The sequence below is a fragment of the Phalaenopsis equestris genome, unplaced genomic scaffold, assembly GCF_001263595.1.
Source record: "Phalaenopsis equestris unplaced genomic scaffold, ASM126359v1 Scaffold000224, whole genome shotgun sequence".
NCBI classification, from domain to species: Eukaryota; Viridiplantae; Streptophyta; class Magnoliopsida; order Asparagales; family Orchidaceae; genus Phalaenopsis; species Phalaenopsis equestris.
In genome coordinates this window covers 590,706-617,005 of record NW_018164666.1, presented here as the reverse complement: position 1 = coordinate 617,005, position 26,300 = coordinate 590,706, and the positions used below count along the sequence as shown (strand labels likewise).

The 26,300-nt window shown below is 37.5% G+C and overlaps 2 protein-coding genes across 3 annotated transcripts in view; one reads left to right on the top strand and one right to left on the bottom strand.

Moving 5' to 3' along the window:
* LOC110023611 (tRNA ligase 1) overlaps window positions 1-4,089 on the bottom strand; it is a 146,469-nt gene extending 142,380 nt beyond the window's left edge. Inside the window, 5 exon segments of the mRNA XM_020723101.1 lie at window positions 277-376; window positions 465-547; window positions 1,089-1,139; window positions 3,260-3,709; window positions 3,785-4,089. Of these exon segments, the coding sequence (XP_020578760.1) occupies window positions 277-376; window positions 465-547; window positions 1,089-1,139; window positions 3,260-3,709; window positions 3,785-3,979 (879 nt within the window). The 5' untranslated portion in view covers window positions 3,980-4,089.
* A 6,415-nt stretch (window positions 4,090-10,504) lies between these two features.
* Window positions 10,505-26,300, top strand: part of LOC110023364 (dolichyl-diphosphooligosaccharide--protein glycosyltransferase 48 kDa subunit) — a 26,088-nt gene continuing 10,292 nt past the window's right edge. The window contains exons 1-8 of one of the 2 annotated variants that reach the window (XM_020722745.1): window positions 10,505-10,848; window positions 10,931-11,067; window positions 11,159-11,237; window positions 11,271-11,317; window positions 15,929-15,982; window positions 16,062-16,172; window positions 20,688-20,743; window positions 20,811-20,852. In XM_020722745.1, coding sequence (XP_020578404.1) covers window positions 10,578-10,848; window positions 10,931-11,067; window positions 11,159-11,237; window positions 11,271-11,317; window positions 15,929-15,982; window positions 16,062-16,172; window positions 20,688-20,743; window positions 20,811-20,852 — 797 coding nt within the window. In that variant the 5' untranslated portion in view covers window positions 10,505-10,577. Of the gene's footprint in view, window positions 10,849-10,930; window positions 11,068-11,158; window positions 11,318-15,928; window positions 15,983-16,061; window positions 16,173-20,687; window positions 20,744-20,810; window positions 20,853-26,300 lie in introns of both variants that reach the window. The other variant, XM_020722744.1, reaches the window with a different exon arrangement.

Genomic DNA, 26,300 nt, shown 5'->3' with positions numbered 1-26,300 from the left:
CCTCCCCCTCCCAAACCCAAACAAAAGAAAAACCAAATCGGATGCCCGCATCATCAAGCTCACAATTTAGTGAAGTTAAAAAGATGAAATATGCATCAAATGTATCAACATAAATAGAACTTATTAATTGGTTTCAATCTATACAATAAATATAAACTATAATGAACTGCATTGTGGGAGCGCTAAGAATAAGTTTAAGCCTAACATAAGATATTCTTTTGCCTGTCACTAACTTCCATGGAGGAAAAACAATTTAAAATTAGAAAATACAAATACCTCTAAAAAATCATTAAACTCTGCTTGTTTTTTTATTGCCATAGTACCCCATGCCTCTTGGAATGTCCGAGCCAGCACAAAAACACCAACTGCAGTGTATCTGTATCAAATAAAGCATACCAAGTTGATGATTTTGATTTGCACTGCAGCAAAAATTATAGTGGAACAAACAAATCCTGCCATCATACATGTTTCCAAAGCTATTTTTTGCATATGCTCCACCCAGATGACCAGCATACATAAATAGAGATCCCGAGTGCTTAAGTGATACCTGAAACAAATTAGATGATACTTCTCACTTACGAAATCATTTTAAAAGCACACAATTCTTATGTATTTACATATCTCACATCTAAACTTTCATATTTACATACATGGCACTTCAGTGCTTTAAACCTATATGCATGACAAGGTGTATTTCACTTTTAAAAAGTCTAATAGTGCTATTTTTTACGTGATAAAAAAGATTTGAGTATTATATGTGTAAATATGAGAGTTTGGGTGTGAGATATGTAAATATATAAGAACTGTGTGCTATGGATGTAAATGTCACTTTAAAATAAAATTTAGGATAGGGAAAGGGTCCTTCTGTCCCATGGATCTAGCGCCTGTTTTAGATAGCTGTTAAATCTCAAAGATCATCAATTAACTCGTGCAGAATCACTGAACTTAAATCAACATGAGAGAACATGTGGACTTATAAACTGTTTGAGACTCTTTGAACAATAAAATGCAATAAACCTTTGACAATGAACAATAAATTGTTATAAGCACGAGATTGCATGTAAGAATTTGAGGAAGAACATGGTTACCTCTACCGTAGCTATGCCATGGGTTACCATATCTATCATTTTTGCCCTAATCTGCAGGAAAGGGTTCAAATTACAAACACTAAGCAATGCATGTCAATACAAAATATCAAATAAAAAAAGCAGAATATTACAAACTGTATGCCAACAATGTCTGTGAAAAGAATGCATTAAGACATTTAAAAAAAAATCAGGAAACATTTGGAAAGAAATCAAAGAATATAGTGATGCACACATTGTAAGGACAAGTTTGTTTGAACAGTTGTGAACAATGGCATGAACAAGAGCTCTGCCAATTAAAAAAAAATGAAAAGAAAAAACTATGGAATAGAATTGTGTACCCAATATATGAGGCTTCTTGCCAAACGTAGTGTTTGAGGGACAATATACACAATCTTACCCTTTTTGTGCTTCACATGATCTATATTAAAGAGGCAAAGAAAACCTAACCATATTCCCAGGAAAGAAATCCATTAATTCTAATGACAAATTTAGGGACAATGTTAATTCCAATTCTAAGGTCAAGAATGATAACTCGTGATGTTGAATTATAAAAGAAATCACTAGCAAAAATCACTATGACCGCCTGTTATTCAAAGTCACTTTGACTTCTTATCTGCCATATCACATAGAGGAGATTGATATGAAGAAATATCAAAACATCAGCTAGACAAAAAAGCTATTTCTTGAATAGTAAGAAACTATTTCAATCAAAATATAGGCCTGTGACATTTAGCAACAGCTTAGAAATGATAAGTTGCCCTGAGTAACAATAGCAGGTCACTTTGATACTACTGAATAATCCTTTTGCCTCCAAATGGCATCAGAATTTAAAAGTCGGCTTCAAACCGCATACTCCAGTACATATAGATAAGTCGGCTTCAAACTCGCCTAATGTCACGAAGGTTCATGAACTGTTGCGCCTCGAAGTCGCGACGCCGCCTCTATTGCGACACTGGAGCTTTTGCGAACAAAGGAGTTTGGTGGTGTTCGACCAGCGGAGTTTGCAAGTTCGTCGCAGGAGGAGTTGTGAAAGGTGGAGTTTGCGATAGATGGAATTCGGTAAGGTGTTGGCAAGCGAGCAGGCGCGATTATTCGCGAACAGTGGTTTTGCAGAGGTATTTCGCAAAAGGTTTCGCTCACGGGCCAGCAGTTTAGCCGAGGTGCTGGCGCGAACAAGAAAAGTGCTTCAACCCACATTTGTGCATAAGAAACTTCATGATATATTTCTCCCAAGGGGTTGGATATCGCAAGGTGAAGATTTTCTCCTAAGGGGCAGGATATTCACAAGGTGGAGATATTTCTCCTAAGGGGCTGTATATTCGCAATGTAGAGATTTTCTCCTAAATGGTAGGATATTCGCAATGTGGAGATTTTTTCTCCTAAAGGATTGAATATTCACAAGGTGGAGATATTCTCCTAAAGGGTTGGATATTCGCCAAGGTGGAAAATTATTAGGTATGACTCATAATACCAGAATTTGGAGACTCTTGGAATGAAGAGATGTCTCTTGGAATTGAAAAGGTGTGTCTCTTGGAACTTAGTGGGTTGAGATCAGCGTGGGCGCAATAGAAGCATGGTGGCCCAACCCACATTTGTGCAGGTGTAACTCCCAGGTATTTTTTTCTACTAATGGGTTGGATATTCGCCAAGGTAGATTTTTGTTATGGTATGGCTCATATATCATATAGTGACAGATGCTGGAACAAAGCGGAGCGGAGCGGAAAAATTTTTTCAAATCGGGAAGTTACGTTATGTGGGATAGGGGTGTTAGGTCAACGCCCCGCTATACGGTACACGGGTAATTTGGGAATTACATATTGTACTGTAGGGTTTACTCTGGTAATATAAATAGAATTGTTTGTAATCCTAGATCTTTGAGAGAGTTGAATATTATATTTTGTATTTTTTTCTGAATATTGAAAAGGAAGTCGTCGCTCTTCTCCCGATGATGTAAGCATCTTTGTCGAACCTCGTTAAATCTTTGTGTGTTCTTCTAGATTTGTGTCGTTCTTGTTTTTTCTTCATCCTAATTTTCTCAACATAAATTCATCATTACATCTTGATAGCAACACGGGTTGAAAAAAAATGCATGAGGACTAGAAGACCATTGAGAATATAAATAAAAAATAACTCTCGGCAATGAGGCCCTCTAGCCGCAAAAAATAGCATACCTCTTGATCCGACTTCTCATTCTCAAATTTTGGATAGAACGTCGCCCGTATCTGAGACCTGGAGAACGTATTGTTGTCGATCACAAAGTTTTCATCCAACTGGCCTTGAAACAACCTAGACAAACTCCCCGCAGAACCCACCTCAGTTTCCTTCTCCGTACTCAAAGGCGCCGCAGAAGGCGCAGCGGATGCCACAACCTCCGACGCTGTCGCGTAAGTCTTCGGCAACCAAACAGCATGTTGCCGTCCCTTTGCGATCGAATTGGCAGGCATCGCCGACCTCGTCCCAAACTGCAACGCAGAAGAGCTACCGCTAGCACCGGTACCCTTGTTATTAGGACCCGAGTGATCGGCGATTCTCAGGTTGCCGATATTTTCCGTAACGTTGCTGACGGAGACAGCACGAGGTTTCTCTTTCCAGTGCCGCCGTTCCCCTGCCGCGTGGCCGCCCTGAAAGAGAATTAGACGGCAAGAGTTAGAATCAGAGGGATGAAATTGAGACATTGTTGAAAACTGGTGGATTACGCGGTGCTTGAAAGGCATGTCGTTCGTTCTGATGGAGGAAATGAAGCAAGGAGATGAAGTAGATGTGGCCAGATGGAGAGGAGTTGGTACGCGAAAATGGAGACGACTGGGGAAGAGGAAGGAGGATGGCGAGGTATTAAGGGAGGGGAGTGAGCTGAAGATTCTGAAAAGGAGGCGGTGATGGGGTGAAGGCATCCAGAGCGGACGGTAAGCAGAAGCGGAGAGGTCGTGGCGCTCGATTAAGGGCACGAGAAACCACAGGACTTGGTCTGCATTCGGCGCTGCTCCCACGGGAGAATGTGCTGCCTCAGATGTAGTCTATTTTGATAGCATTCACAGTTTTTTATAATAATATTGATGATACTGTGATGTAATAATATCATAGGTTTTAGGATTTACGGTTTAAAATTTAACGTCAAAATTACAATAAATACTATCAATCTTAAATGTATTAATGCCGTTTTTGTCGATGGAGTCTATCCCCTCACTAGAAGCTCTCTCCCCGCTTCGATCTCCCTTATTTTGATGGGTCCTAGCCTCTCTAGTTACTCTATGCGTGAATGAGAGGGATCCAGGGAGATATACTTTCGCTCTTAGTTACTCTATTTTTTTTCCTATTTGCTTTGTTTTTTTTTGAAATACCTTTGACCTCTGTCCTAATTTTCATGGGTTATTTTCGTTCAATTTTTTTTATTGCTACGGACGACATCTAGTCTTTTGCATGTATGTGTTTGTCCTTGCTTATACAAGTTTGTATTTAGAAGTTTGGATCTCTCTGCGCATTTTTATTTTATTTTTTATGTTCTTTGTGAGATTTTGATCTCTCCACACGTGTATGTTAGTGTTTCTTCAGTCGGGGTATTGATTTATTTATGTTTGAATAATATATGGGTAGATTTATGTGGGAAGATATTTTATTGTTCTTTGAGGGTTTGAATCTCTTTATGCTCATTTTATATGGGGATTTAATGATGGTTGTATTCTATTATATGCATAAATTTAAAAGTTTAGAGGATGATGGTATCTGCATTTGAACATATATTATTGATTTTGCATTATTTTATTTTGATGATTTATGAGTTAATGGTTTCATTTTGATATGGTATTACATAATCTATGATATGTACATAAATATGAAAGATCGGGTTTAAGATATGTAAATTCATTAAAATTGGGTGTTATCTACCAAAATAAAGCTTGTTTGATAAAATTACTATATGTGGGGTTGATGCATGCTAGTTGAATTTGTAGGATTGGTATTGGTGTATGTTAGTTGTATGAACTTTTAGCCTACTATATTTTTATGGTATGATGGTGGAATATTATAGAAATTTGGGATTAGTGTGAAATTGTTGAAGATGTGGTGATGTTTGTATGATAGTAATCAGTACATATGTTACATTATTTCAAATTAATGTAAGGAGTAATCAACATATATGTCATACAATTTTAATTTCTTTTGTTTCAATCTGATATGGATGTCTGCTCTCGTGATTTTCTTCTAAGGTTTACTGTTAAATACATACGTGGCTTATTTTGTTTGGTAAATCATTAAAATATATGCAATATCTTTTCATTATCTCCTTTATTAAGTAGTTGGTGGCATTCAATGATATTAATTGATATAGGATGCAAGCATGTATAACTCTCTAATAATGAGTTTGATCTAATTAACAATAATTTGGGATTTGATATAAAAATTTTATTCAAGATTCACTTTCTCTCGTATATCCACTTCTTCTATAAAATATGTATATTAGGTCACATAAACTTTTTTCATCAAAATTAAAGGTTTAAATGGGCAAGACAATAGAAGTATAGCTTATGCACTACGATAAAGAGACATAAAGATAATATTTTGTGATATATGTTTAAAAAAAATTAATTGGAATATATGTCTATGACATTTTTCAATAAAAAAGGATGACGACACACCATAAAAAAATTAAAAAATATAACAAGAAGAAAAGTATGATAGAATGCAATTGAAGATTAAACATAATCAATTAAAGAAGATTATAAGTCATGAAAATATTTAAAGGGTTGATCTAGAGGCCTTGGTTGGGATTACACAAATCATTATGCATTTGAACAGTGGTGAAAGGAAAAATTAGAAGGTGTTTTCCAGTTAGACTATTTCACATGCTTATGTTAAATCATTCCATATATATATATATATTATATGTCACTTGTAAGTCATGTCAAATGTGAGAAAATTAAAATTTATGGGGCATTGACTCATAATTATAAGAGAAGCCAAATTAAATGTTTGAAGGAGTCGTTAACACCGATGATCATGATGGACTCCGAGTAAAAAAAACCAGGCATCGATGTATCTGAACCTGTGGATAACGAGCACAAAGCTGACTAGAGTGAAGAATCCATTCTTATTGTCATAAAAATACCGGCGAAGCAGTGACCCAGAAAATGCAATTCAAATAGACAATATCTATCATGATCATGCAAACATAGCATGACTTTGACGGGGTCTTTATATCAGAAATTTGAAAACATTAACGTACACGAATCTGTACAGCATTTGAACCGTTAATATAGCTGACGAAGTTAGATCCATTAGATCTTTAGCACAGTCATACCGGCGAAGCAGTGACCCAGAAAATGCAATTCAAATAGACCATGATTATCATGATCATGCAAACATATAGATACAATGCAAGATGCAATAATATATTCATGCATATGCGCTACAACATACAAAAATGCAAACATGTTTGCATGTTGCATTTTGTATGTCACCTTACCTCACTTCACCTCGTCTCGCCGTCCCGGTCCGACGAGCATTACACTTTGCTTCGTTCGGCAGCCCCGGCCCTACGAGCACCTCACTTTGCTTCGTTCGGCCGCCCCGGCGAAGCAGTTACCCAACATCTATCATGCTGGTCCCCTCCACGTGGTTCCCGTGCTAACGTCTCGGAACCCGTGCACGTATCTTATTTATACTACAAGACTCTCCTAAACTCTAAAAAAATACATCGAGAAAAGGAAAAGAAAAAAATACATCGAGAAAAGGAGTACATAGAGAAAAGAAAAAAAAACTCAATCCTGCACGAAAACAAATTTCAGCGGGAAAACTCACATGCACATAATGTATCATGAGTCGTGCCTTAAAAGTGGGGAGTGCTAATAGCACCTGCAAGCAAAAGAGTCAGAAATCATTACTTGCTTCCCCATAGCGGTATCTGTGTGTGTGTATTAAAATAGGCATGGCTCCCTGCAGAAGAACGCCCTAACAATCCACTCGTAAAAAATGGAAACCATCATTGACACCTAAGAGCGAAAGAAAGAAACAAATGGTATTATATTTTTTCAAAATCATATTTCTCAACTTGTTTATGTAAGCAATAATATGCCCTTCGAGTCTAACACATCAATTGCACCAGCGCTAGCTATTCTAAAAGTAACGAAACAGTTAAGGGAAATTTTAAAAATTTACTAAGACATATTTTTGTGTTTGTATGTCATAAAACTGTTGGAAGATCCAACAAAGAGTTTTTTTTTTGTCACTGGAGCATAGAGTTGATTACATAATTTTTTTTTTATAACAATCGTGATGTCCGAGTGTAATTTTTACGCCGTCACTTCATTGAACTTCTTTGATATATTATTTAAACAAACTCAACGTCATATTTATATCATGAGATACGTTTGCAAATCCATTTGAGAAACATGCGAATATTGTGGTTACAACAATGACTTTCCACGATTGATATTGTTGATGAAAATTGATCGATTGTTCCTCCCGAAGCATGTGGGCATTGCTTGAGGACAGGGAGAGTCAGTATCACCAAATGATTATGATATGTGTGACTCTTGAACACAAGATAAAGAGCATGTTTACAATTGCCTCCATATATAATGGGGGCTACACATATTTCCATTTATAGTATAACAACTAAAAAATATGTTATGACGGAATCATTGTTGATATCACTTTTGCTCGATCTAAAGGCTTGATCGAACCGCATGCATCCCATCATGATGTACAGGTAATGGGTACTCATCTCCAATCTCCTTCTCTTGTTCTTCACTCTCCGCCTCCTCCATTGCACCTTGCTCAATAAAAGACATCACCCTTATGTTTGGACAAATGGATATAATGTACCTGTATCCATGACACTTTAAACATCTATTCGTTAGATGTAACTTAAGAGTGCTAGTCTGGTCTGGTTAGACAATTTTTTATCCCAAGTCAGCTTATCTTCACGAGGGATAGGTCCTAGTACTCTGGTCAGTGAGAACTTGTTACTTGTTTTGAAGGCCAAAATCTAGTTTGGAAGGTGGTGCAAACCTAATGCTGCGGTATTGTATCTCCATAAGCACGACTAAAGTCTAAACATCTCGTAAGGTCCAATAAGAGTAGAACTACATCACATTATCAAAAAAAATTTAAATTCTCTTAGATACTGGGCCATGGTGGTTTCACGACGCTCCACTAATTATCACTCAAACATAAGTTGCTCGAACTTAGCGGTGTATTATTTTATTAAGAGATATATGTACTGTAGTGCTAAAACCTTGAGATTATATATTATTGATAATGTATTGATTTACACTTAGGTTGCATCACATTTTCATTCTTGGTCAGACGTGATTTTGACTTTTGTTTTTCTTTGGCACAAACATTTCAATATTTCACAGCATAAATATGCACCATTCTTTAACTTATTGATGACTAGCTTTATATTCATATCACGTGAAACATAATTATATTCGAAGACACATTCATCGTCTGAAACTACTTTGTGAACTTGCATGAATATAGGCAACCGTCAAAATATGATAGATCTAAATTTAATCGAAATCACCCTCAGTCCTCTTAATACTCAATGTCAAATCGACGTGCCATTAGCTTTTTGTCATCCGAAGCTTCTTATTGGAAGGGATTTTTTTCATTTCCTTCATCTTGGTAGCCATCATTGTCACCGCGGTGACCTTCTCATGTTACATTCTTTTAAACCAAGCAAGCTTCCACTATTATTGGATGATCTCCACATTAATTTTTTTGCACCTAGTTAAAGTTTCTTATCAGCGATATAGCATTTCGTTCTTCCAACCGAGATTTCAATTGACTCTGACATAAAATGACATTATTATACGGCTCTAGTAAGGTGTGATAAAATAGTAGAAGTTGTTGGGGGAAGTTGCAGGATGGGTAACGAGATAGGAAAGATGGATGACAGTTGAAAATCAAGCTAAATGGTGGTTGGATATTGAACTAGGGGCTAGAAAATAATGATTTTTTTTTGTTTTAAACAATAGATGGGTGCGAGTGTGGAGATAACCAGACTAAAAACAATGCATGAACGACGAATTGACCAGGGGATCCATTACATGTTTATAGAAAAGCTATAAATGCACCACTTGCATGAGGAATATGCCATCTCACTAAAGAGAGCAAAAATCAAAGGGAAGTCTCTCACAATTCAAAAAGGGATCGTTTGACCGACAAAAAAAACAACTTAATGTAAAATAAACATAATGCAAAAGTAATGCATTGCACTCAAAGTACTTTTGAGTCGTTTGATTCATTGTAAAATAAACATACGATTTTTTTTTGTTCTTTTGGTTTGACGTAAAATAAATAATAATATATTTCAATATAAAATTTAATGCATTGGAGGCGGTGATGGAGGGAGGTTGTAGCGGGCCGATGCCGAGGGCGAGGTTAGGCTGAGACAGGCACCAGGACAGGTTGGCGGCGATACTTTACATTAAATAACTTGTTTTAAAATTGAAGAAAACCACCAAATTCCAAATCCTGGAAAAAAGAAAAAAAAAGGGCTGAATTTCAAATGCAATGTAATTTTATATTTGAGTTGAATTTCTCATGAACAAACAGTTGAATTATCAAAATTCATAAAATTGGAATGTAATAAACCAGTAATTTGACTGAGCAAACAACCCCAAAATCCAAAACTAAATATCCAAACAACCATACTACAATATATATAAAAGTTCTAAATGACCTAATTTTTAAAAAAAGAAAACAAGAAAGAGCCTTTAAAAAAAAAATAAAAGATGAATCTTGTAGAAAATTATCCAAATAAAAAAAGGAGCTATGAATAAAATTATTGAGATTGTGGAAACAAAGAATCATAGTTGCAGAAATGCAAAATTGCTGCGGCCTCACATCTCATGATGTTATAATTATACATGTACTTTTCATCAAGATTTCAATCATATATCTCAAATCAAATATAAATCATTGTAAAACTACTTAGGTGATATGCACATAACATCCTTCAAATATATAAAAAACTTAATTCGTCGGATTAAACTACTTTATTCAATCACCGTTTATGGTCACAACTTCTTATCATGATGCAATAATAAAAAAGAAATTTGTTTACCCGCTATAACTTATAACTTAATAACAAAATATTGTTAGAAATTAAGTGATCATCCTCTTGTTCAATTATAAAATTTTATATTTATTCTAATAAAGGCTTGAGCTCAAATTTGATTATTATGAAAAAGGGATGAAAATAAGTTGTTCTAAATTTATTTTATTCATGAAAGATTTATATATACGGCACATAATTTTTAAGGACTAATGTATTTAATATGTATATATATATATTAATTATGCATGAAAATATGTTTAAATTTGCTTAAAGTTAATTAGAATAATATTTTTGAAATTGAGAGCCGTAAATACAAATGGCCTATGGCAAAACATGTAAATATTTTATTATTTTTTGGGCCGCTTCATTCATGCAATACCGAGCTCTGTAGGGCGCTAGATCCCCTCCTCGAGCTTCACTCCACCGCAATGGCGAAAATGGTTTTCCACCTCCTATTCGTTCTATTGCTTTTACCACTCGTATGCGAGTCCTTCTCCGCCGAAAACCCTACGAATCGCCGTCTCCTTGTCCTCGTCGATGACCTCGCCATCCGCTCATCTCATTCCCTCTTCTTCAAGTCCCTCGAGTCTCGGGGCTTTATTCTCGAATTCCGCCTCGCCGACGATCCGAAGATTTCCCTCCAGAGATACGGCCACTACCTGTATGACGGCCTCGTCATTTTCTCTCCTTCCGTCCAGCGTAAAAAACCTAACACTTTTCAGTTCCGAATCGTTGCACATCTTATTTGACTAGAGATCTCAATCTGCCTGAGCTTTGTTAGGTTTTGGGGGATCACTTGACCAGGTCGCCGTGCTGGACTTCGTTGATGCGGGGCACGATCTGATCCTGGCTGCGGACTCTTCCGCGTCGGACCTGATCAGGGCGATCGCCTCAGAGTGCGGTGTAGATTTTGACGAGGCGAGTTGTTATTCTCGGGATAAACAAGGTTTAGTAGGGCATATGCTTGTTGTTTGCATCGTTATTGATTGGTTTATTTGGCTGGATGTAGGATCCGGATGCCGTTGTTATCGATCACGCTGGTTATGCTGTTTTGGAGACTGATGGAGAACACACGCTCATTGCTGCGGATGATTTTATACAGTCTGCGGATGATTTTATACATGATTTTATACAGTCTGATGTGATTTTGGGAGAGAAAGTGATAGAGGTGAGCTTTTATTCTAGTTAGGTGTATTATTATCCCCGAGGCTTGTTTATGTAACATATTTCACCTTTGAAATATTGACTACTTCAGTAATCAATGTTATCTTAAAATATTTCTCATTGAGTTAATTGTCCGTCTGAAGATGTTTGTTTCATTGTCAATGGCCATAAAGAAAAATATGTTTATTCTAACAGCTCAATAGTCCATGTACTGCATTAATTGAGAGATTTAAATAGAGATTTATTTCATGTTATAGTAGTCCCTTGTTTAGGTAAAAATTGATCTTCACTATAGGTGCCAAGGTTTCAATTTGGATATTGTAATGTTATTGACTAATTATGCAACTTCTAGCTAGTAAATGTTATTTAATTTCATGATTTTCATTGGAATATATCTATAATTTCATCTAGTTATCTCTAATATTTGCCTTTGAGTAAAATGTATTATACAATTTCTCATTGTTGTACATTGGAAGATAAAAATAATTAGATATTGGAAAATTGAGGCTATTATGTGATACACACTACTCATGATATTTATGTAATGCATGTGAATTGGATTACACAAAAGTTGGGTTGGCTCACACTGTCGGGTCAGTCTCATAATTTGATTATGCTATGGTATATTTTTGGCTTGCCACATTACATGGGATGCGAATGTCACATTTGTTGGACTGGAGCACTTTGGACTAATCAACATATGTTAATTTCTAAAAACTTTACGGTCCCTTAAGGTACAAATTAATTGGTCAAATTTGAATTCTCGGGAGATGCTTTATGGGTGGCTTTGGCCTTCTTAGGAAATGCTTTGTAAGACTTCAAACGTTAAATCTATTAACCTCCATAGCTATTTTCTAACCATTTTTAATATGGCAACTCACATGAACTTTGAAGCTAGCTTTGAAAAGAATTTTGCCCCCGTAATTGAAAGAGTTGATGTTATTATTTAACTATGGTTCATGTTACCGGTTATTATGAAATAGAGAGAAGGAATAGCTAAAAAAATGGATGTTGGAATTCTTAATGGATGTGTTGACGTAACTATGAACCAAGGTGGGAGGCTAGCCGGGCATTTTTTGTATTTTTCAACTATGCATTGTAACAAACTAATTGAATCCCAGCATAACCTGAAGGATTTAGGAAGAATATAGCGAGAGTGATGTGTTCAATGGGTGGCATTTGCCTGAAGCCAACAACATTTTTTACAGTAGTGCCTAGCTCATTTATGGATACTGGCAATGATGTACAGAGAGGAGAACAATGTTGTGGGATGCTTATCACGAGTTTTGAAATCCCATGATCTAAATTTTTAGAAGTAGGAAAAAGAGGGGTATGCATATATACCTATATTGTATTCAAGTATTATTGTAAATAGAGAAAGTTTGAGCTTTAATACATTGGGAACACCAGGGAACTCATTTTGCTTTGACACATATATTTTTTTATCAAATATACACCGATGGGCAATTGATGCAACCAAACAACGTAGAAGTGGTTTAGCTGTTTATCTCTCTATATGTAATAATTTTGGTTGAATAATATATGGAGGATTTGCATACATACCACAAGGAATATTCTGATTTACGCATCCAACATCTCAAACCTATTTTTTACTGTTCCACCACCTAAATGAACATTTTGTGCTTAATTACACAACTTTGTTTGCTCTCATTTTCCTTCCGTTTACTTCTCATCTAGTTCTTGCGTGAAACCCATTTAGCTCGTGATTCCTCATAGGTACCTTGATGCTTCTTCGCTCAAGTACTTCCACCGACTAGCTTGTTGTCACTCCCTTTCTTTGATTCCATTGTGCTTGGTTATCTCCCCAACTTGCTTCAGTTTTGTGCTTCAATCCATTCCGACAACAAGAAGAAAAGATTTGCAGCCTGTTGAAGCTGCTCAAAGATTCCCTATGGAAAAATTGAAATGATATTTTACTTTGAAGTGGAGATGTAGTTGGTTGGGTATCTGAAAGGATTATTCCAGTGAACATGAGGTTGGATGCAGTGGACAACTTGCGAATAGCCAGGTCCTTGGAGAGAAGGGGGATTCTATGAGTTTAATTGCACAAATAAACAGGCATAAGAGAAAGAATAGGGCTTGCTTCATTTGAGGTTCTTCTTAATTGTACTTTGTGTCATCAATCATCACTCTTGAGGTTTTTCTCAGCATAAATCTTGTTCATGCATTCTACTAGTTCTTGAAGTCATGTGTTATCCATCCCCTCCTTATCTTCGTGATCTTTTTTGTAGTAGAAACAAGTAATTGAAGGCAGAATCAATAGCAAGCATATGATGCCCGAGAGATTTTACATGATATAGAATGGATTTAAAAGAAAGAACGGTGAATTATGAATAGAAAAATCTACATTAATTTCTTCAAAATATTTTCATAAAAAAGAGATGACATTTTCCCAAAATCTACTGCTTGCCTGGAAGCCTCGAGCAAGAAGATGGAAATGTTGCAGCTCAAAGAGAGAAATAAACAATTCAAAAAAAATAATCTTCACAAAAATACCTATCATCTCACAAAGACCACCCTCATAGAACACATCACACACAAAAAATAACTCGAGATATTATACTTCGAAGTTGAGATGTAGTTGTTTAGAACCTTGGATATCTGAAAGGCTTCTTCCGATGAACTCAAGGTTTGTTGCGGTGAACAACTCGGGAATAGCTAGGTCCTTGGAGAGAACTCAGAGAAAGAATCTCTGTAGCGATTTCACACAAGAATGGGATGAGGGATAAACCAGAGGAGAACGGATGACGGTAGAATAGTAAATCTTTGGTTTTAGTTGTTAGGTAAATATGTATGTTATATATATATGCCGCAAGCTGTGGCTTGTTGGTTGGCGGGGTTCACTGTAAGTCACCTCAGGTCACGGGTTCAATCCTCAGTGGCGTTGGGTTCTCAAATATTTAGGCACATGACGCGGGCTCTCATCACGAGGCTTAGCGCATGGAAAATCGGTATTTGGGTCTCTGCCAAGTACCGATTTTCTTTACATATATATATATATTATATATATATATTGTTTGTTTGTTGAATGCTGGACTCAATTAGCAAAATTTGTGCACTTTGTCCTTTTCATCTATATATTTGGTGCATTTCATTCATATACTGGCTGATTTCTTTCTAAAAATATTGTGGGTGAAGGCCTTGGATCGATGAGGGTGGTATGATGTGTCATGTAACTGTTCTTTGTAGTTGTACCGAAGAAAGACTGTATATATTTTTGGATGGATTTTTAATTGATATTGGTTGGTGATTCCCTTTTGGGGTTAGAAGCCAACTGATCAATTATTGAAGGTTTATTTGGTTCCAATAACATTTACTTAAGCCATCAGGGAGTGCATTTCTATTTTTGGCAAGTGGATGCTCTACTATGTGGGAGTGCTTGAGGGATTAACACCAGTTGTTGGGGGTACGCAAAACAAATTTCTCCATATAGCTCTCCTGGTGAAACATGGTTTTGAGCTTATGTGATTTAAGTTGTTTACAATAATTAGTTGATAATCGAGGATTGTTTTTTGTTATTTTCATATAGATGTTCACATCACATTCTTGCAATCTTATCATGGTCATTGTCATTATCTTTAAAAAAATCTTGTTCTCGACTTTTGTGTGGAAATGGAAATTTTCTGCTGAGCATTGGTTCATTTAAACGAATATTTTTGGGATAAACTAGATTCGTTGATAGACTATTGAAGATTCATTGAGGTATGACAATTTTTTAGGGGTGAGGTATTTTTTATTGTTATGATTTTCATTTGGCAGGCTTTATTAGGATTGTTGGTATTTAAATTTGCAGACGCTGTAGTAAAACTTATCTTGCGTACTCGTGGAGATTTTAAATTGAATGGCGGAAGTCTTGCTTAAATTGTTATATTGGACGAAGTGATATTTTTGGTTGGTTGTGCATGGATTGCAAAATCAACTTTTTTAGCTTGGAAATTTATTTTAGAGCTTCTTGTTCATCTCGCGTACTTGAGTAGTCTCACATCAAGTACAAGAATAACCTTTCCCATCCAATTTTCCCTCTTCACTTCGGCTTGCTTCTTATTTGTGCTATTTGAAAGGGCATTTGTGTGCAAAGGTTTATTTCCCAAAAATTTAGTTTATTTTTTTTGCACTCTACCTCCATCAAGGATGCAACCTTCTCTTATGCATTAATTATGAGAATATGGACTATAACTCCACCTTTTTATTCGGGTAAGAGCTGACTGGTAAATTATGTATTACGGTTGACCTAGGCTGCATCTAGCTTGTTTTAACCTTGATTTGTATTTGGAACTTGGCCTGGGCATAGTATTGCTAGGCATTCTTTAGAACACCTTTTAAAAACAAGCTGCGAACAATTTACTTTCCAAGCATACCTCATACTATTGAAATTTTATCATGAAATTTGATTTTTTCACCAAGCATTTTTAGCCCTTTTGACCCTTCCCCCACACCCTTCCTCTTGTTTAGAATTTTTTTTGATTGTTTTTATGAAATAACTGTTAAGGAAATCATGTAGGAATTTGTGCTCCTTAAAAGTTTTTTTTCTTAAACATATAACTTCATTTTGCGCTATAGTGATTATTACTGACAACTTCTAACTTTTGAACAGGCTCCTGTATTATTTCGTGGAATTGGACATTCTGTAAATTCTGCCAGTACTTTGGTAAAGTTTTCTTTTCATATAATTATTAATATTTTTCTTTCCCTTTATTTATTTTAAATTATATTCTAATTTGAATCAGGCCTTGAAAGTGTTGTCTGCTTCTCCTTCAGCTTATTCAGCAAACCCAAGAACTAAGTTGTCAAGTTCTTCCCTCACAGGTTCCACAATTGCATTAGTGTCCGTTGTGCAGGTTCTAAACTCCTTTGTTCTTCATTATGTTTTTCAATACATTTTTGAGAAGTTACAAGGATCTATGCTCTAAAAATTCTCAAGATTTAGAAACTATTCTAGATTTTTTGATTTGGATGCAAACCTTATTGTACCTTACAGCCAGGCTTCAAACAAAAGTATGTTTTGTTTTATTTTTGTTATTTATATGTTTGTTTTCAATTTGTTTTGGGTTTGGTTATTTATAGAAACACATTTGGGTGTGTTTTTTCCCTCTATTTTCATAATATATTCTTTGGAAAAAGTGAATATACCTCATGGTAGTCTCAAAATCTTTGGGAACACATTAATTTGTTTCCAAAAATAAATAATAAAATAAATGATGTGGGGCTGCTAAGGCTGAACAGGTCTAGGGTTCAACAAAGAGGTTTCCGGTTTAGTAAGGAGGCTGAACCAACCAACCCTAATTAGCGCTGGAGTGCTGCTGCCTCTTTCCCCCTCCCCCCCTCTACTTATCTATTATCTATATATATTTTTATGTGTGTGTGTGTGTGTTGTGTGTTGTTCTCTGTTTAGGGCAGCTGCTGACGCCCTCTTTTTCTTTCTAGGACTATATCCGATGGTGAGAAGGTGCTTCGGCTATAACTCATCATGAGGTGGTGTGTGTCTTCTTGTTATTGCTTGTCGTCATCCTGCACTCACTCACCTCCAGCTTTATTGTGCATCTCCTTGCTGTCGTCCATCTCTCCCACGCCCCTCTGCTCCCTGCTGTCCACCTCCTAGCAGTCATCCGATCACTAATTTCCCTTTGCTACCTGCTAGAATGTTATAATATGTTTCTCGTCTTCTTCCCCTACTCGCTGTCGTATCACCGATCCACTCCATACAACATGCTACCATAACACCCTAACCTCCCCCACTTGCTGTCACACCTTTTCAACTAGCCCCTCCTCTCTGCTACCACATCACCACCTTCAGCCTAGCCCTACTTGGGGTCTATGTGTTGTGTCCTTTGTTGTTATGTCATGGTGTCGTGTTTGTCGTTGTTATTTCTTGTTTACAAGAGTCTTGGTTGTAAGTGTTTGAATTTAAGCAATAAGAATTTCATTTCTATTGTGATTTGAGATAACTTTGATATCATTTGACATCTGAGTTAGCCTAATCATAGTCCTTTCTTAAGATTTACTGGTATCAACCTTATCCCTCCACAAAAAAATTTCTTTCATATTCCTCAAAATCATAAATGAATTTTGATCTAATACTAATTTTCCTTCGTTGACTTTCAAAACTAGCAACCCTAAATTAAATTTTCGATATCGTCGATTAGTCTCCTATACTCTTTTTCACCACTCAACCCAAATCCTTAACCATGCCACCGAAAAGATACATACCTTAGCCTATCCAGGAAGGAAATAGCAGGAGATCCGTCGATTTCAGTGGAGGCTTGCGGACATTGAGGGTGAAACCTTGGGGGGATATTATCCTCGACCGGGATCTGGAGAGTCGAAGGGAAGCAAGAGAAGAGGATCTGAATCCGTTCCATATAGAGGACTTTAGTGATGCAAAATACAGATCACGACATTTTGTAATTCAGTATCAGAGGAGGCCGAGAGAAGAGCCAACATATGGAGGACACAGGGACTTCAAAATATAGGTGGATTTTCCGACGTTCGATGAAGGTATGGATTCATACGACTTTATTGAATGACTACAATCAGTTGAGAGGATTTTTTTTGTACAAAAAGACTCCAAAAGATAAAAGAATGAAGCTTGCAACTATCAAATTAAGAAAGAGTGCCTCCCTGTAGTGGGATAACTTGCATAGGCATAGAAAAAGAGAAGACAGTGAGAATATTTTCAGGTGGGAAAAGATGGTGAAAGCGATGCAGAGGAAATAACACCCATCCAATCACCGCCATGACATGTTTATGAGATTCTACCATCATCAATAGAGAAACCTATCAGTGAGTTAGTTCAGACGCAGTTTAACTAGTTGCAGATGAAGTGCAATTTGGTGGAGCCAGAGAAATACTCCATAACCCATAATTTGGGGGCCTCAAGCCCGTTATTAGCAATCTGGTGCATCTACAACCTTATTGGTCATTTAAAGATGTCCAAACCCTAGCATTAAAAATGGAAAGATAGCAGAAACATAGCTGACAACTATTACTAGTCAGACAACAACCCACATTTGGAGACACTAGCAGGAGCACGCCTCAGGAAGTTGAGAAAACTGGTTCAGATAAGGATAGAGCCACCCTCAGTAAAAAGAAGCCTGAGAAGAGTAGCACACCTAACAATCCTCGTCAGGAAATGCTTTAAATGCCGTAAATTTGGGCACCTTGCCTCAAGTCGCCCGACGAGCTGAGTTGTCTCTTTTACGGAGCAAGGCGCCGCGGGGGAGCTTAGCGATAAGGAGACAATTGAGGAACAAGTTGAGGTGTATCATCTTCCACCGCATGAAGGAGAGACGCTCGTGGTTCGATAGGTCCTACAGACCGAGGATACGAGGGATTCATAGTGGCTTTATCACAATATATTCTACACTTGTTCCATCGTGAACATGAAGGTATGCAGTTTCATCATCGATGGAGGAAGCAGTAAAAACATGACTTCTACACAGATGGTGGAGAAGTTGGATCTCATGACTCAAGCACTCACAACCATGTTCTTTGATGTTGCTGAAGAAGGAAAAGAGGGTGAGCATTGACCGAAAGTTCCTAGTATAATTTTTTATTGGGAGCCAACTGTAGGATCAGGTGTGGTGCGACTTAATCCCCATGGATGCCTATCATATTTTGTTGGGGTGACCGTGACAATTTAACCATATGACCTAACACGACAGATTCAAAAATACCTACTCCTTCACTAAGGAAGGGAAGCACATCATCCTACTTCATATGGCGAAGCCCGAGATCATAGAAGCCCTTGCAAGCATAACAGTAACGGTGTGACCGGTTTTGGTGACAATTTGGGATGATAGGATTGAGACATCAACTTCAGACACATAACAGTCATGACATAGTGCATTTCATTACATCACGTTCGATACGATACCGCCATGGCCACCATCATGTGGGGAGATTCAAGTTGCCTTCACTTTAGATTGGGCCGAGTCAAGCTTGGGTTACATTGGGGGGATCCAGCTGTATATGAGTGGCACAAAGGCCCTAGCTAAGCTTCCAGAAGGTTGGATTGAGATAGATGTATGCTCACAAGTGGAGAAAGCTTCTTCGATACTTTTGGGAGGCAATACAACGACAATGGGATTTAGGTGTTGCTAGGACTGCATACGAAGATCCGGAAGCTTCGACGAATAAAGTCGAAGCTCCCCCAACCTTGTGAGGCTGACGCAGAGCTCCTAAGGCGTAACCAGTCCAGGGTTTAACAAGGGTGTTGCCGGTTCTACACGGAGGCTGAACCGACTGACCCTAATTAGGGTTGGAGTGCTGACGCCTCTTTCTCCCTCCCCATCCTATTTATCTATTATATATGTGTTATTCTCTGTTTAGGGTTAGTTTTTGTTGATATTTTTGTCAGGACCACTGCCGACGTTCTCTTTTCCCTTCTAAGGCTATATTTGAATGTAAGAAGGTGCTTTGACTATAACTCGTTTTGAGGTGGTGTGCATCCTTGCTACTGCCCTTCCCCCATTCGCCAATAGCCTTTATGCACATCTCCCTTCTACTTTCTATCTCTCTCACTCCCCTCTACCCCATCTCGTTCACCTCCCAACACTCCTCCAATCCTCAGCCAGCCGCTGGAATGTTGTAACCAGTTTCCTATATTTAAAAGAACCTATATTTAAAAGAAATTTGTCGTACCCCCCCCCTCCCTCCATTCCACCACAAAGCCTGCTGCCATCACACCCCTGACTTCCCCTATTTGCTGCTGTATCACCAATCCACCATTCAAACTGCTGCCATAACACCCTAAACTTCCCCTACTTCCTATCGCACCTTCTCAGCCAGCCCCTCCTCCCTGCTACCCCATCACCACTTTGACCTAGCCCTAGTTGGGGTCTCTGTGTTGTTGTGTCCTTGTTGTTCTGTCCTGGTGATCTTTTGTTTGTTGTCGTTATTTCCTATTTTCAAGTGTCTTGTTTGTAACTGTTTGAATTTTAGTAATAAGAAATTTCATTTCTATTGTGGTTTGGATCAACTCCAGTTTCAATAAAAAATAACATGACAAACATGTTTTCTATCTTAATTATTTGTTTTTGAAATAGAAACATACATGCAACAAAACTTACTTGAACTAACTAATATCATTAATTAATTTATTTATGTTGCTTTTTATCGATTTTTCTTGAGGGTAATCTTTCGTTTGTCTTTGAAATTTCATGTTTAGGTGTTGTTTTAACCTTTTTTTTTTAATGATACTCAAAATTCCATCACCTATTTGATATACTAGAGAGCTTCCATACTATCCTAGCACTTTCTTTTTGGCATAATGGAACTCAATTTTCCAAATTAAATTTTATATTTGATGCATGCTTATAGCTCTCTTGTTATAAAAAGAGCTAATTTCAATGCAGGCTAGAAATAATGCTCGCATGTTGATCTCCGGTTCGTTGGATCTTTTTAGTAACAGGTATTTACTTAATTTATTATAGAATTTCTTTGCTAAAAGTCTCTCAGTTTTCGGTCTTGCTGTGCAGATTTCTTAGGTCTGGAGTACTGAAGGCTGGAAGCTTAAACAAGTCAGTTAAAATTACTTTTAATGTGTGCTTGTCCTCTTTCCATGTTTATCTTGTGGCATTATCTTTTCTTAAATAAATTGTTATGTTGAAATTGACTGGTGGAAGCTAGTTTTTACACGCATCGTTCTCATACACCCAAATGTCAAGGAGGCTTTTTAGTGTCAAGCAGCTCTTTTAAATTTCTCACTTTCTATTATTGTGCATGGTCCACTATAACTTAAGGACTTTGTGAGCAACTTGAAGCTGAGGTTCTTTGGGTTTGTGATTAGCCAGACTTATTAGACTCATTACAATGGCTATGTACATGTACTAGTTTTCCAACTAATTTTTTATATTACCCGATGTACTTTTTCATTCCTTCATCTGTGTCTAGTTTCTGACATAATTTGGTTGGAGTTCCACATGATTTACAATCAATTATATTTATTTACTTTAACATGGCCGTAATATATTTATGCTGAGAGATAAAAGATTCTTTGTTTCGATTGACTTTATATGCAGAAAATATTTGAGTTTTTCCTCCTTACTTTCAAGTACTTCAGCAAATTTTTTCTGAGTGTTTCTTTTCCTTCACTGCCATTTCTTGTACCTAATATATTATCAACACAATAAGAATATAATTTTTATGTAAATGGAATGTTTTATGGGGATGATATTGACACGGGAGCTTCCACTGAATTCTGGGATCTCACATATCTCGCGATTCCGAATTGCAGGTTTCTGCAATATTGCGGAAATAGGTGTTTCCGCGACCACAGGAAGATCATATGAGTAGTTTCCGCTCTTTTGCAATTTTGGACAGAGATACTTGCCATTTATGATATATTTCATGTTTTCTTATTTTTATTTATAGTTATTTTCTATTAGAGACCTTTTTTTTCTTTTGCTGTTTAGGGAACTTTTGACTATTGTTTTGTGTTAGAAAAAATTCACTGTATTATGCTTTCCGGAGTTGTATGCTCTTCCTTATGCAAGTTGTATCTCAGTATCTTGCTTAGGAAGAGGTTTGACAGCAGTAAAACAACAGTTTTCTGATTAGGTTTTGCTGTCATTTCACCATCCACATTGGAATTCAACCGCCATCCACCCTTCTACCCTGGTTATCCATCCTATAACTTCCCTGATTCTTTTTCTTGTCCTCTCACATCCTTTAGCAGCCCTAAAATAGTATCATATATGATCTCTTTGATTTTTTTTTTAAATCTATCAAATTATGTTCATGGGATTGTTCTAGGCCATAAAGTGTTTTTCTCAATATGCAAACTTTATTTTTTGTGAAAGAACTATCAAATCATGAGGGATGATGTATATAAACTACTTCAATTCCCGTTCAAAGAATGCATTCTTCATATCATTTTATTGCTCATACTATCCACAATTAGTAGCAAGATAAAGTAAAATACAAATTGTGTTCATTTTTGCAACATGTTTTTTTTTTAATATCCAACTTCAGAGGATTGAGTATATCTTTTGGCAATTAAGTTTGTTTTGTATTGCTCTAGGCTTCCACCTGTTCTATATTTATTAAAAAAAGATCTAATTATTAATTAATTGCATATTTTTTTCTTTTTGTTCCTCAACTATTATTTTCTAATGCCTCATATTAGATTGTTAGTACTTTAATAGAGGTGGAGCTTATGTTTGCGAGGAAAGTTTTATGTGTGGTAAATGTGTCATGATTGGTTGATCATTGTTATCAGATGACTGCTTCAAGCTTTGAGCATATTGGAGATTTTGGCTAGGCATATTTCTCTTTGTATAGATTTGAAAGGGTGTAGTGATTGGTGTTTGCTAGGTTGCGATGTTTGAGAATCGAACTTATTTTTGTGTTGGCTGTTCAATATGAGTTTCATCGGAGAAAATGCCTTTCTTCAGATGTGACATTTTTTGATGTGAAGAATTTTTTGGTCGGTGGATGATGAGACATTGCTTTTTTGAGTAGAAGAATTTCCTATATAGACATATTTGAGTGCTTTAGGATGAAACTTATGTCGATGTTATTTGTGGTTATGATCATATGATGCATCAAAATTTTTTGGATGTTTTTTTGAGAAAAAAAATGTTTGTAGGAAAAAATTAACATAATTTAGGTTTCTTTTGAAGTTGATTACATTTGAGTGTATTTTATTCTATTAAGTATTTGTAAAATTATTTTCCTTGAATTTTTTTGGAACTTGATTTTAGAGAAGAAGAACTCTAATGATTTTCAGAAGATGTCTATTTATTCTTTCATACTAGAGGAGAAAGTCCAAACCACAACAAAAATTTTTATTAAAAGGAAAAAGGGTTACAACACACATAACTGGAAATAAAATCACCAAAACACAAACAACAAAAACGGACACCTCAAGATAGTATTCCAAGGGCAGTGAAGGTTGGTGGGAAGGTGGGGTAGCAACTGTGAGCAGCCGGACAACAGTTGGGACGATTGGCTGCTAGGAAAAGTGGAGGGGAAAGAGCTGGATAACAAGTTACTATAACAGAAACGGAGTTGGCAGTGCAGGGGGAGCGCTTGGGGATAGCCAACAGCTAAGGGAAGTGGAAGAGATAGAGTAGGGAAGATAAATGGGGAGATGCAATCACCACCTCGGAGTATGACATAACCGAAGCACCACCTCCTTCTCGGATACCGCCCTAGAACAGGGAAAATGATTCCACACAGGAAATCTAAAATCAACGCACAACAAAAACTACGCTAATTCTCTGAAAACAACAATATATAGACTCCTATTGATGTAGGAAAGAAAATAACTAAAGAAGGAAACTTCCTGCACAAAAGGAGGAGATGTGGAGATGAAAAAATCAATAAATATCCATTAAAATACTTCCATACGAAGAAGCAGAACTGGAAGACAGACAAAGGAGGCTTGCTCGGGCCACTCGGCTCGGGAGCCCCTTGGATTGGTCTCCAATTGGATCGGTCGGGGCCAGTCTGTTATTCTTGCTCGCGCGGGAGCCTTCTTGCACTTGCGTTCCGTCCACGCAGGAATCTTCACACCCGCTTCAGTCTCTTGGGGTCGGGGGACTCAACCTTATTTGTCGAAGCTTTTGTCGGCACAAGGACGGAGAGCGAGCTGCTGTAATCTTTCGGGATGGATGGATGGTCAATTGTATTCCTAGTAGGTCGAGCCAATAGGCATTATCTTTGCAAAGCACACTCTGGGAGAATAGTTACCGTCCATATTTGACATGTCCTGAGCTGGAACTGTAGGAAGACTAGTTTTCTCACGACTCAGGTATCGAGCAAATTCAGTTGTAACCCACTTCTTCCGCTCATAGTGGGTTGAGTGCATCTAATGAACTAGTATGTAAGGAGAAGTCAAATCTATGGTGATATCTATGGAAGGCTACACCCCTATCGCTAACACTCACTCGACGAAACATCTTTGGTGACAAAAAAATTAGTTCTCATTGAAGAATTTTCTTCCTCATCGAGCTTCTCAAGACAATTACAAAGTTGGGGTTCATCTCTCCTGTCTGATAATCTGGCGAGGGGCACCATGCGGAACAGGAAATAACCTCTAAATAAATTCACGCAATATTCCTAACATGACCCAAAATGACTCCTCTTCGGACTTGTTGGACCATCCTTCGTATGGGTAACTCAGGAGGCAGTCTATAAATGTGAAATATCTGCATTTCCCTTACCTGTGGTGGCCCTGTATGTGATGTCAGCTCCTTAAACTCATAACCCTTGTAGACATCCAAAGGTTGGCTCTGTCGTTGTTCCTCTCAAAGTTTGTACTCGAGGAACCATAATCTCAGGCTCTGCTGGGCTTCCTATTACCTTAGAGTTACTACCTTCTAAAGCTGTGTTTGTCATGTCAACTGGATTCTCTATCTCAGGGCCAACTAATTTGGTGGTGTCACTTCCTCGTTGGTTGAAAAATGAGAATCCTCTTTGAAGTGTGTATCTTCTTCCTGATCACCATTCATCTTTGATTGGAAGCTCGTACTCGTTTATGTCCTTACCGCCTTTAGTGTATGCGGTTTCTTTACCTAACTATTCGAAAATGCCCTGCTCGGTGAAGTAGATCACACCCATGCATTCTGCCTCAACATGTTCAAAGCCATGGCACTTGCCACATTTTATAGCTGTGACATATTTGAGGATTGATTTCGCTGGATAGTAGCCAGGGGGTCTCTTGATGCTGCGGTCTCTTTACTTCGGAAGCTAGAGTCAACAACTTTTGGCGTTAGTAAGTTGGTAGGAACTGACACCGTTTTTCTCGTTTCATCTTCATATCTTCTCGTTCTTCCTTTGACCATTCAGATCACTTCACCTACCACCGAAGTCGTCGAATTTATCGTCTTATCTCATCCCGGGTAGTGGATAGGGCATGTATCTCATTAGTGGCATTGCTAAGGTTTAGGAAGAGGAAAACAAAATTTGGAGGGGTTAGGGTTTGGGTTGTGGAAATGATATCTAGTGGTAGGAAAGAAAGTTTTGGTTTATGACGGATGTTAGAGAACTTTATGATAGGATTAGGGTTGGGCTAGCTCAGATACCAAATGGTATTAGTGGAGAAAGCCTGAAGCACCAAAAACAACTTTTATTAATAGGAAAATATAGTTACAACACACAAAAACTGAAAATAACATCACCAAAACACAAACGGATACCTCGAGAGTGTATCCCAAGGGCAGTGGAGGTTGGAGGGAAGGTGGGTAGCAGCAGGACATCAATTGGGATGGCTGGCTACTAGGAAAAGTGGAGGGGAAAGAGATGGACATCAAGTTATTGTAGTAAAAATGAGGCTGGCAGTGCATAATGAAGCGGTTGGGGATAGCCGATGGCTAAGGGAAGTGTAGGAGATGGAGTAGGGAAGATAAAAAGGAAGATACAATTACCACCTTCGAGCAAGATACAACCGTAGCACCACCGCCTTCTTAGATACCGCCTTAGAACAAGTAAAATGATTACACAAATGAAATCTAAAATCAACGCACAACAAAAACTACCCAAACTTTCTGAAAACAACAATATATAGACTCCCATTGATGAAGAAAAGAAAAGGACTAAAGAAGGAAACTTCCTACACAAAAGAGGTGGGGAGGTAAGAAAATTAGAAATAGCCATTAAAATAATTACATACAAAGAGAAGCATAGCTGGAAGGCGGAGGGAGGCGCGGGAGGCCGCTCACCCTGTTAGGAGGCTCGCTAGGGCTGCTTGGCTTGGGAACCCCCCCTTGACTAGTCTCCAATTGGACCGGTCGGGGCCGGTCTGTTGCTCCCGCTGGAAAGGGAGTCTTCCCGCACTGGTGTCCTGTCCATGCGTCGTTCTTCGCACCCGCATCAATCCTTTTGCGGCCTCATTATGTTGGGGGCTGTCAAGATAGGAGGATTGATGGATGATATACTTAGTATTTTAAAATATTGATAAAGTTTGATTAAAATAATCATGATCATTGTCTGTAGGGGTGTAAACGAGCCGAACACGAGCGAGC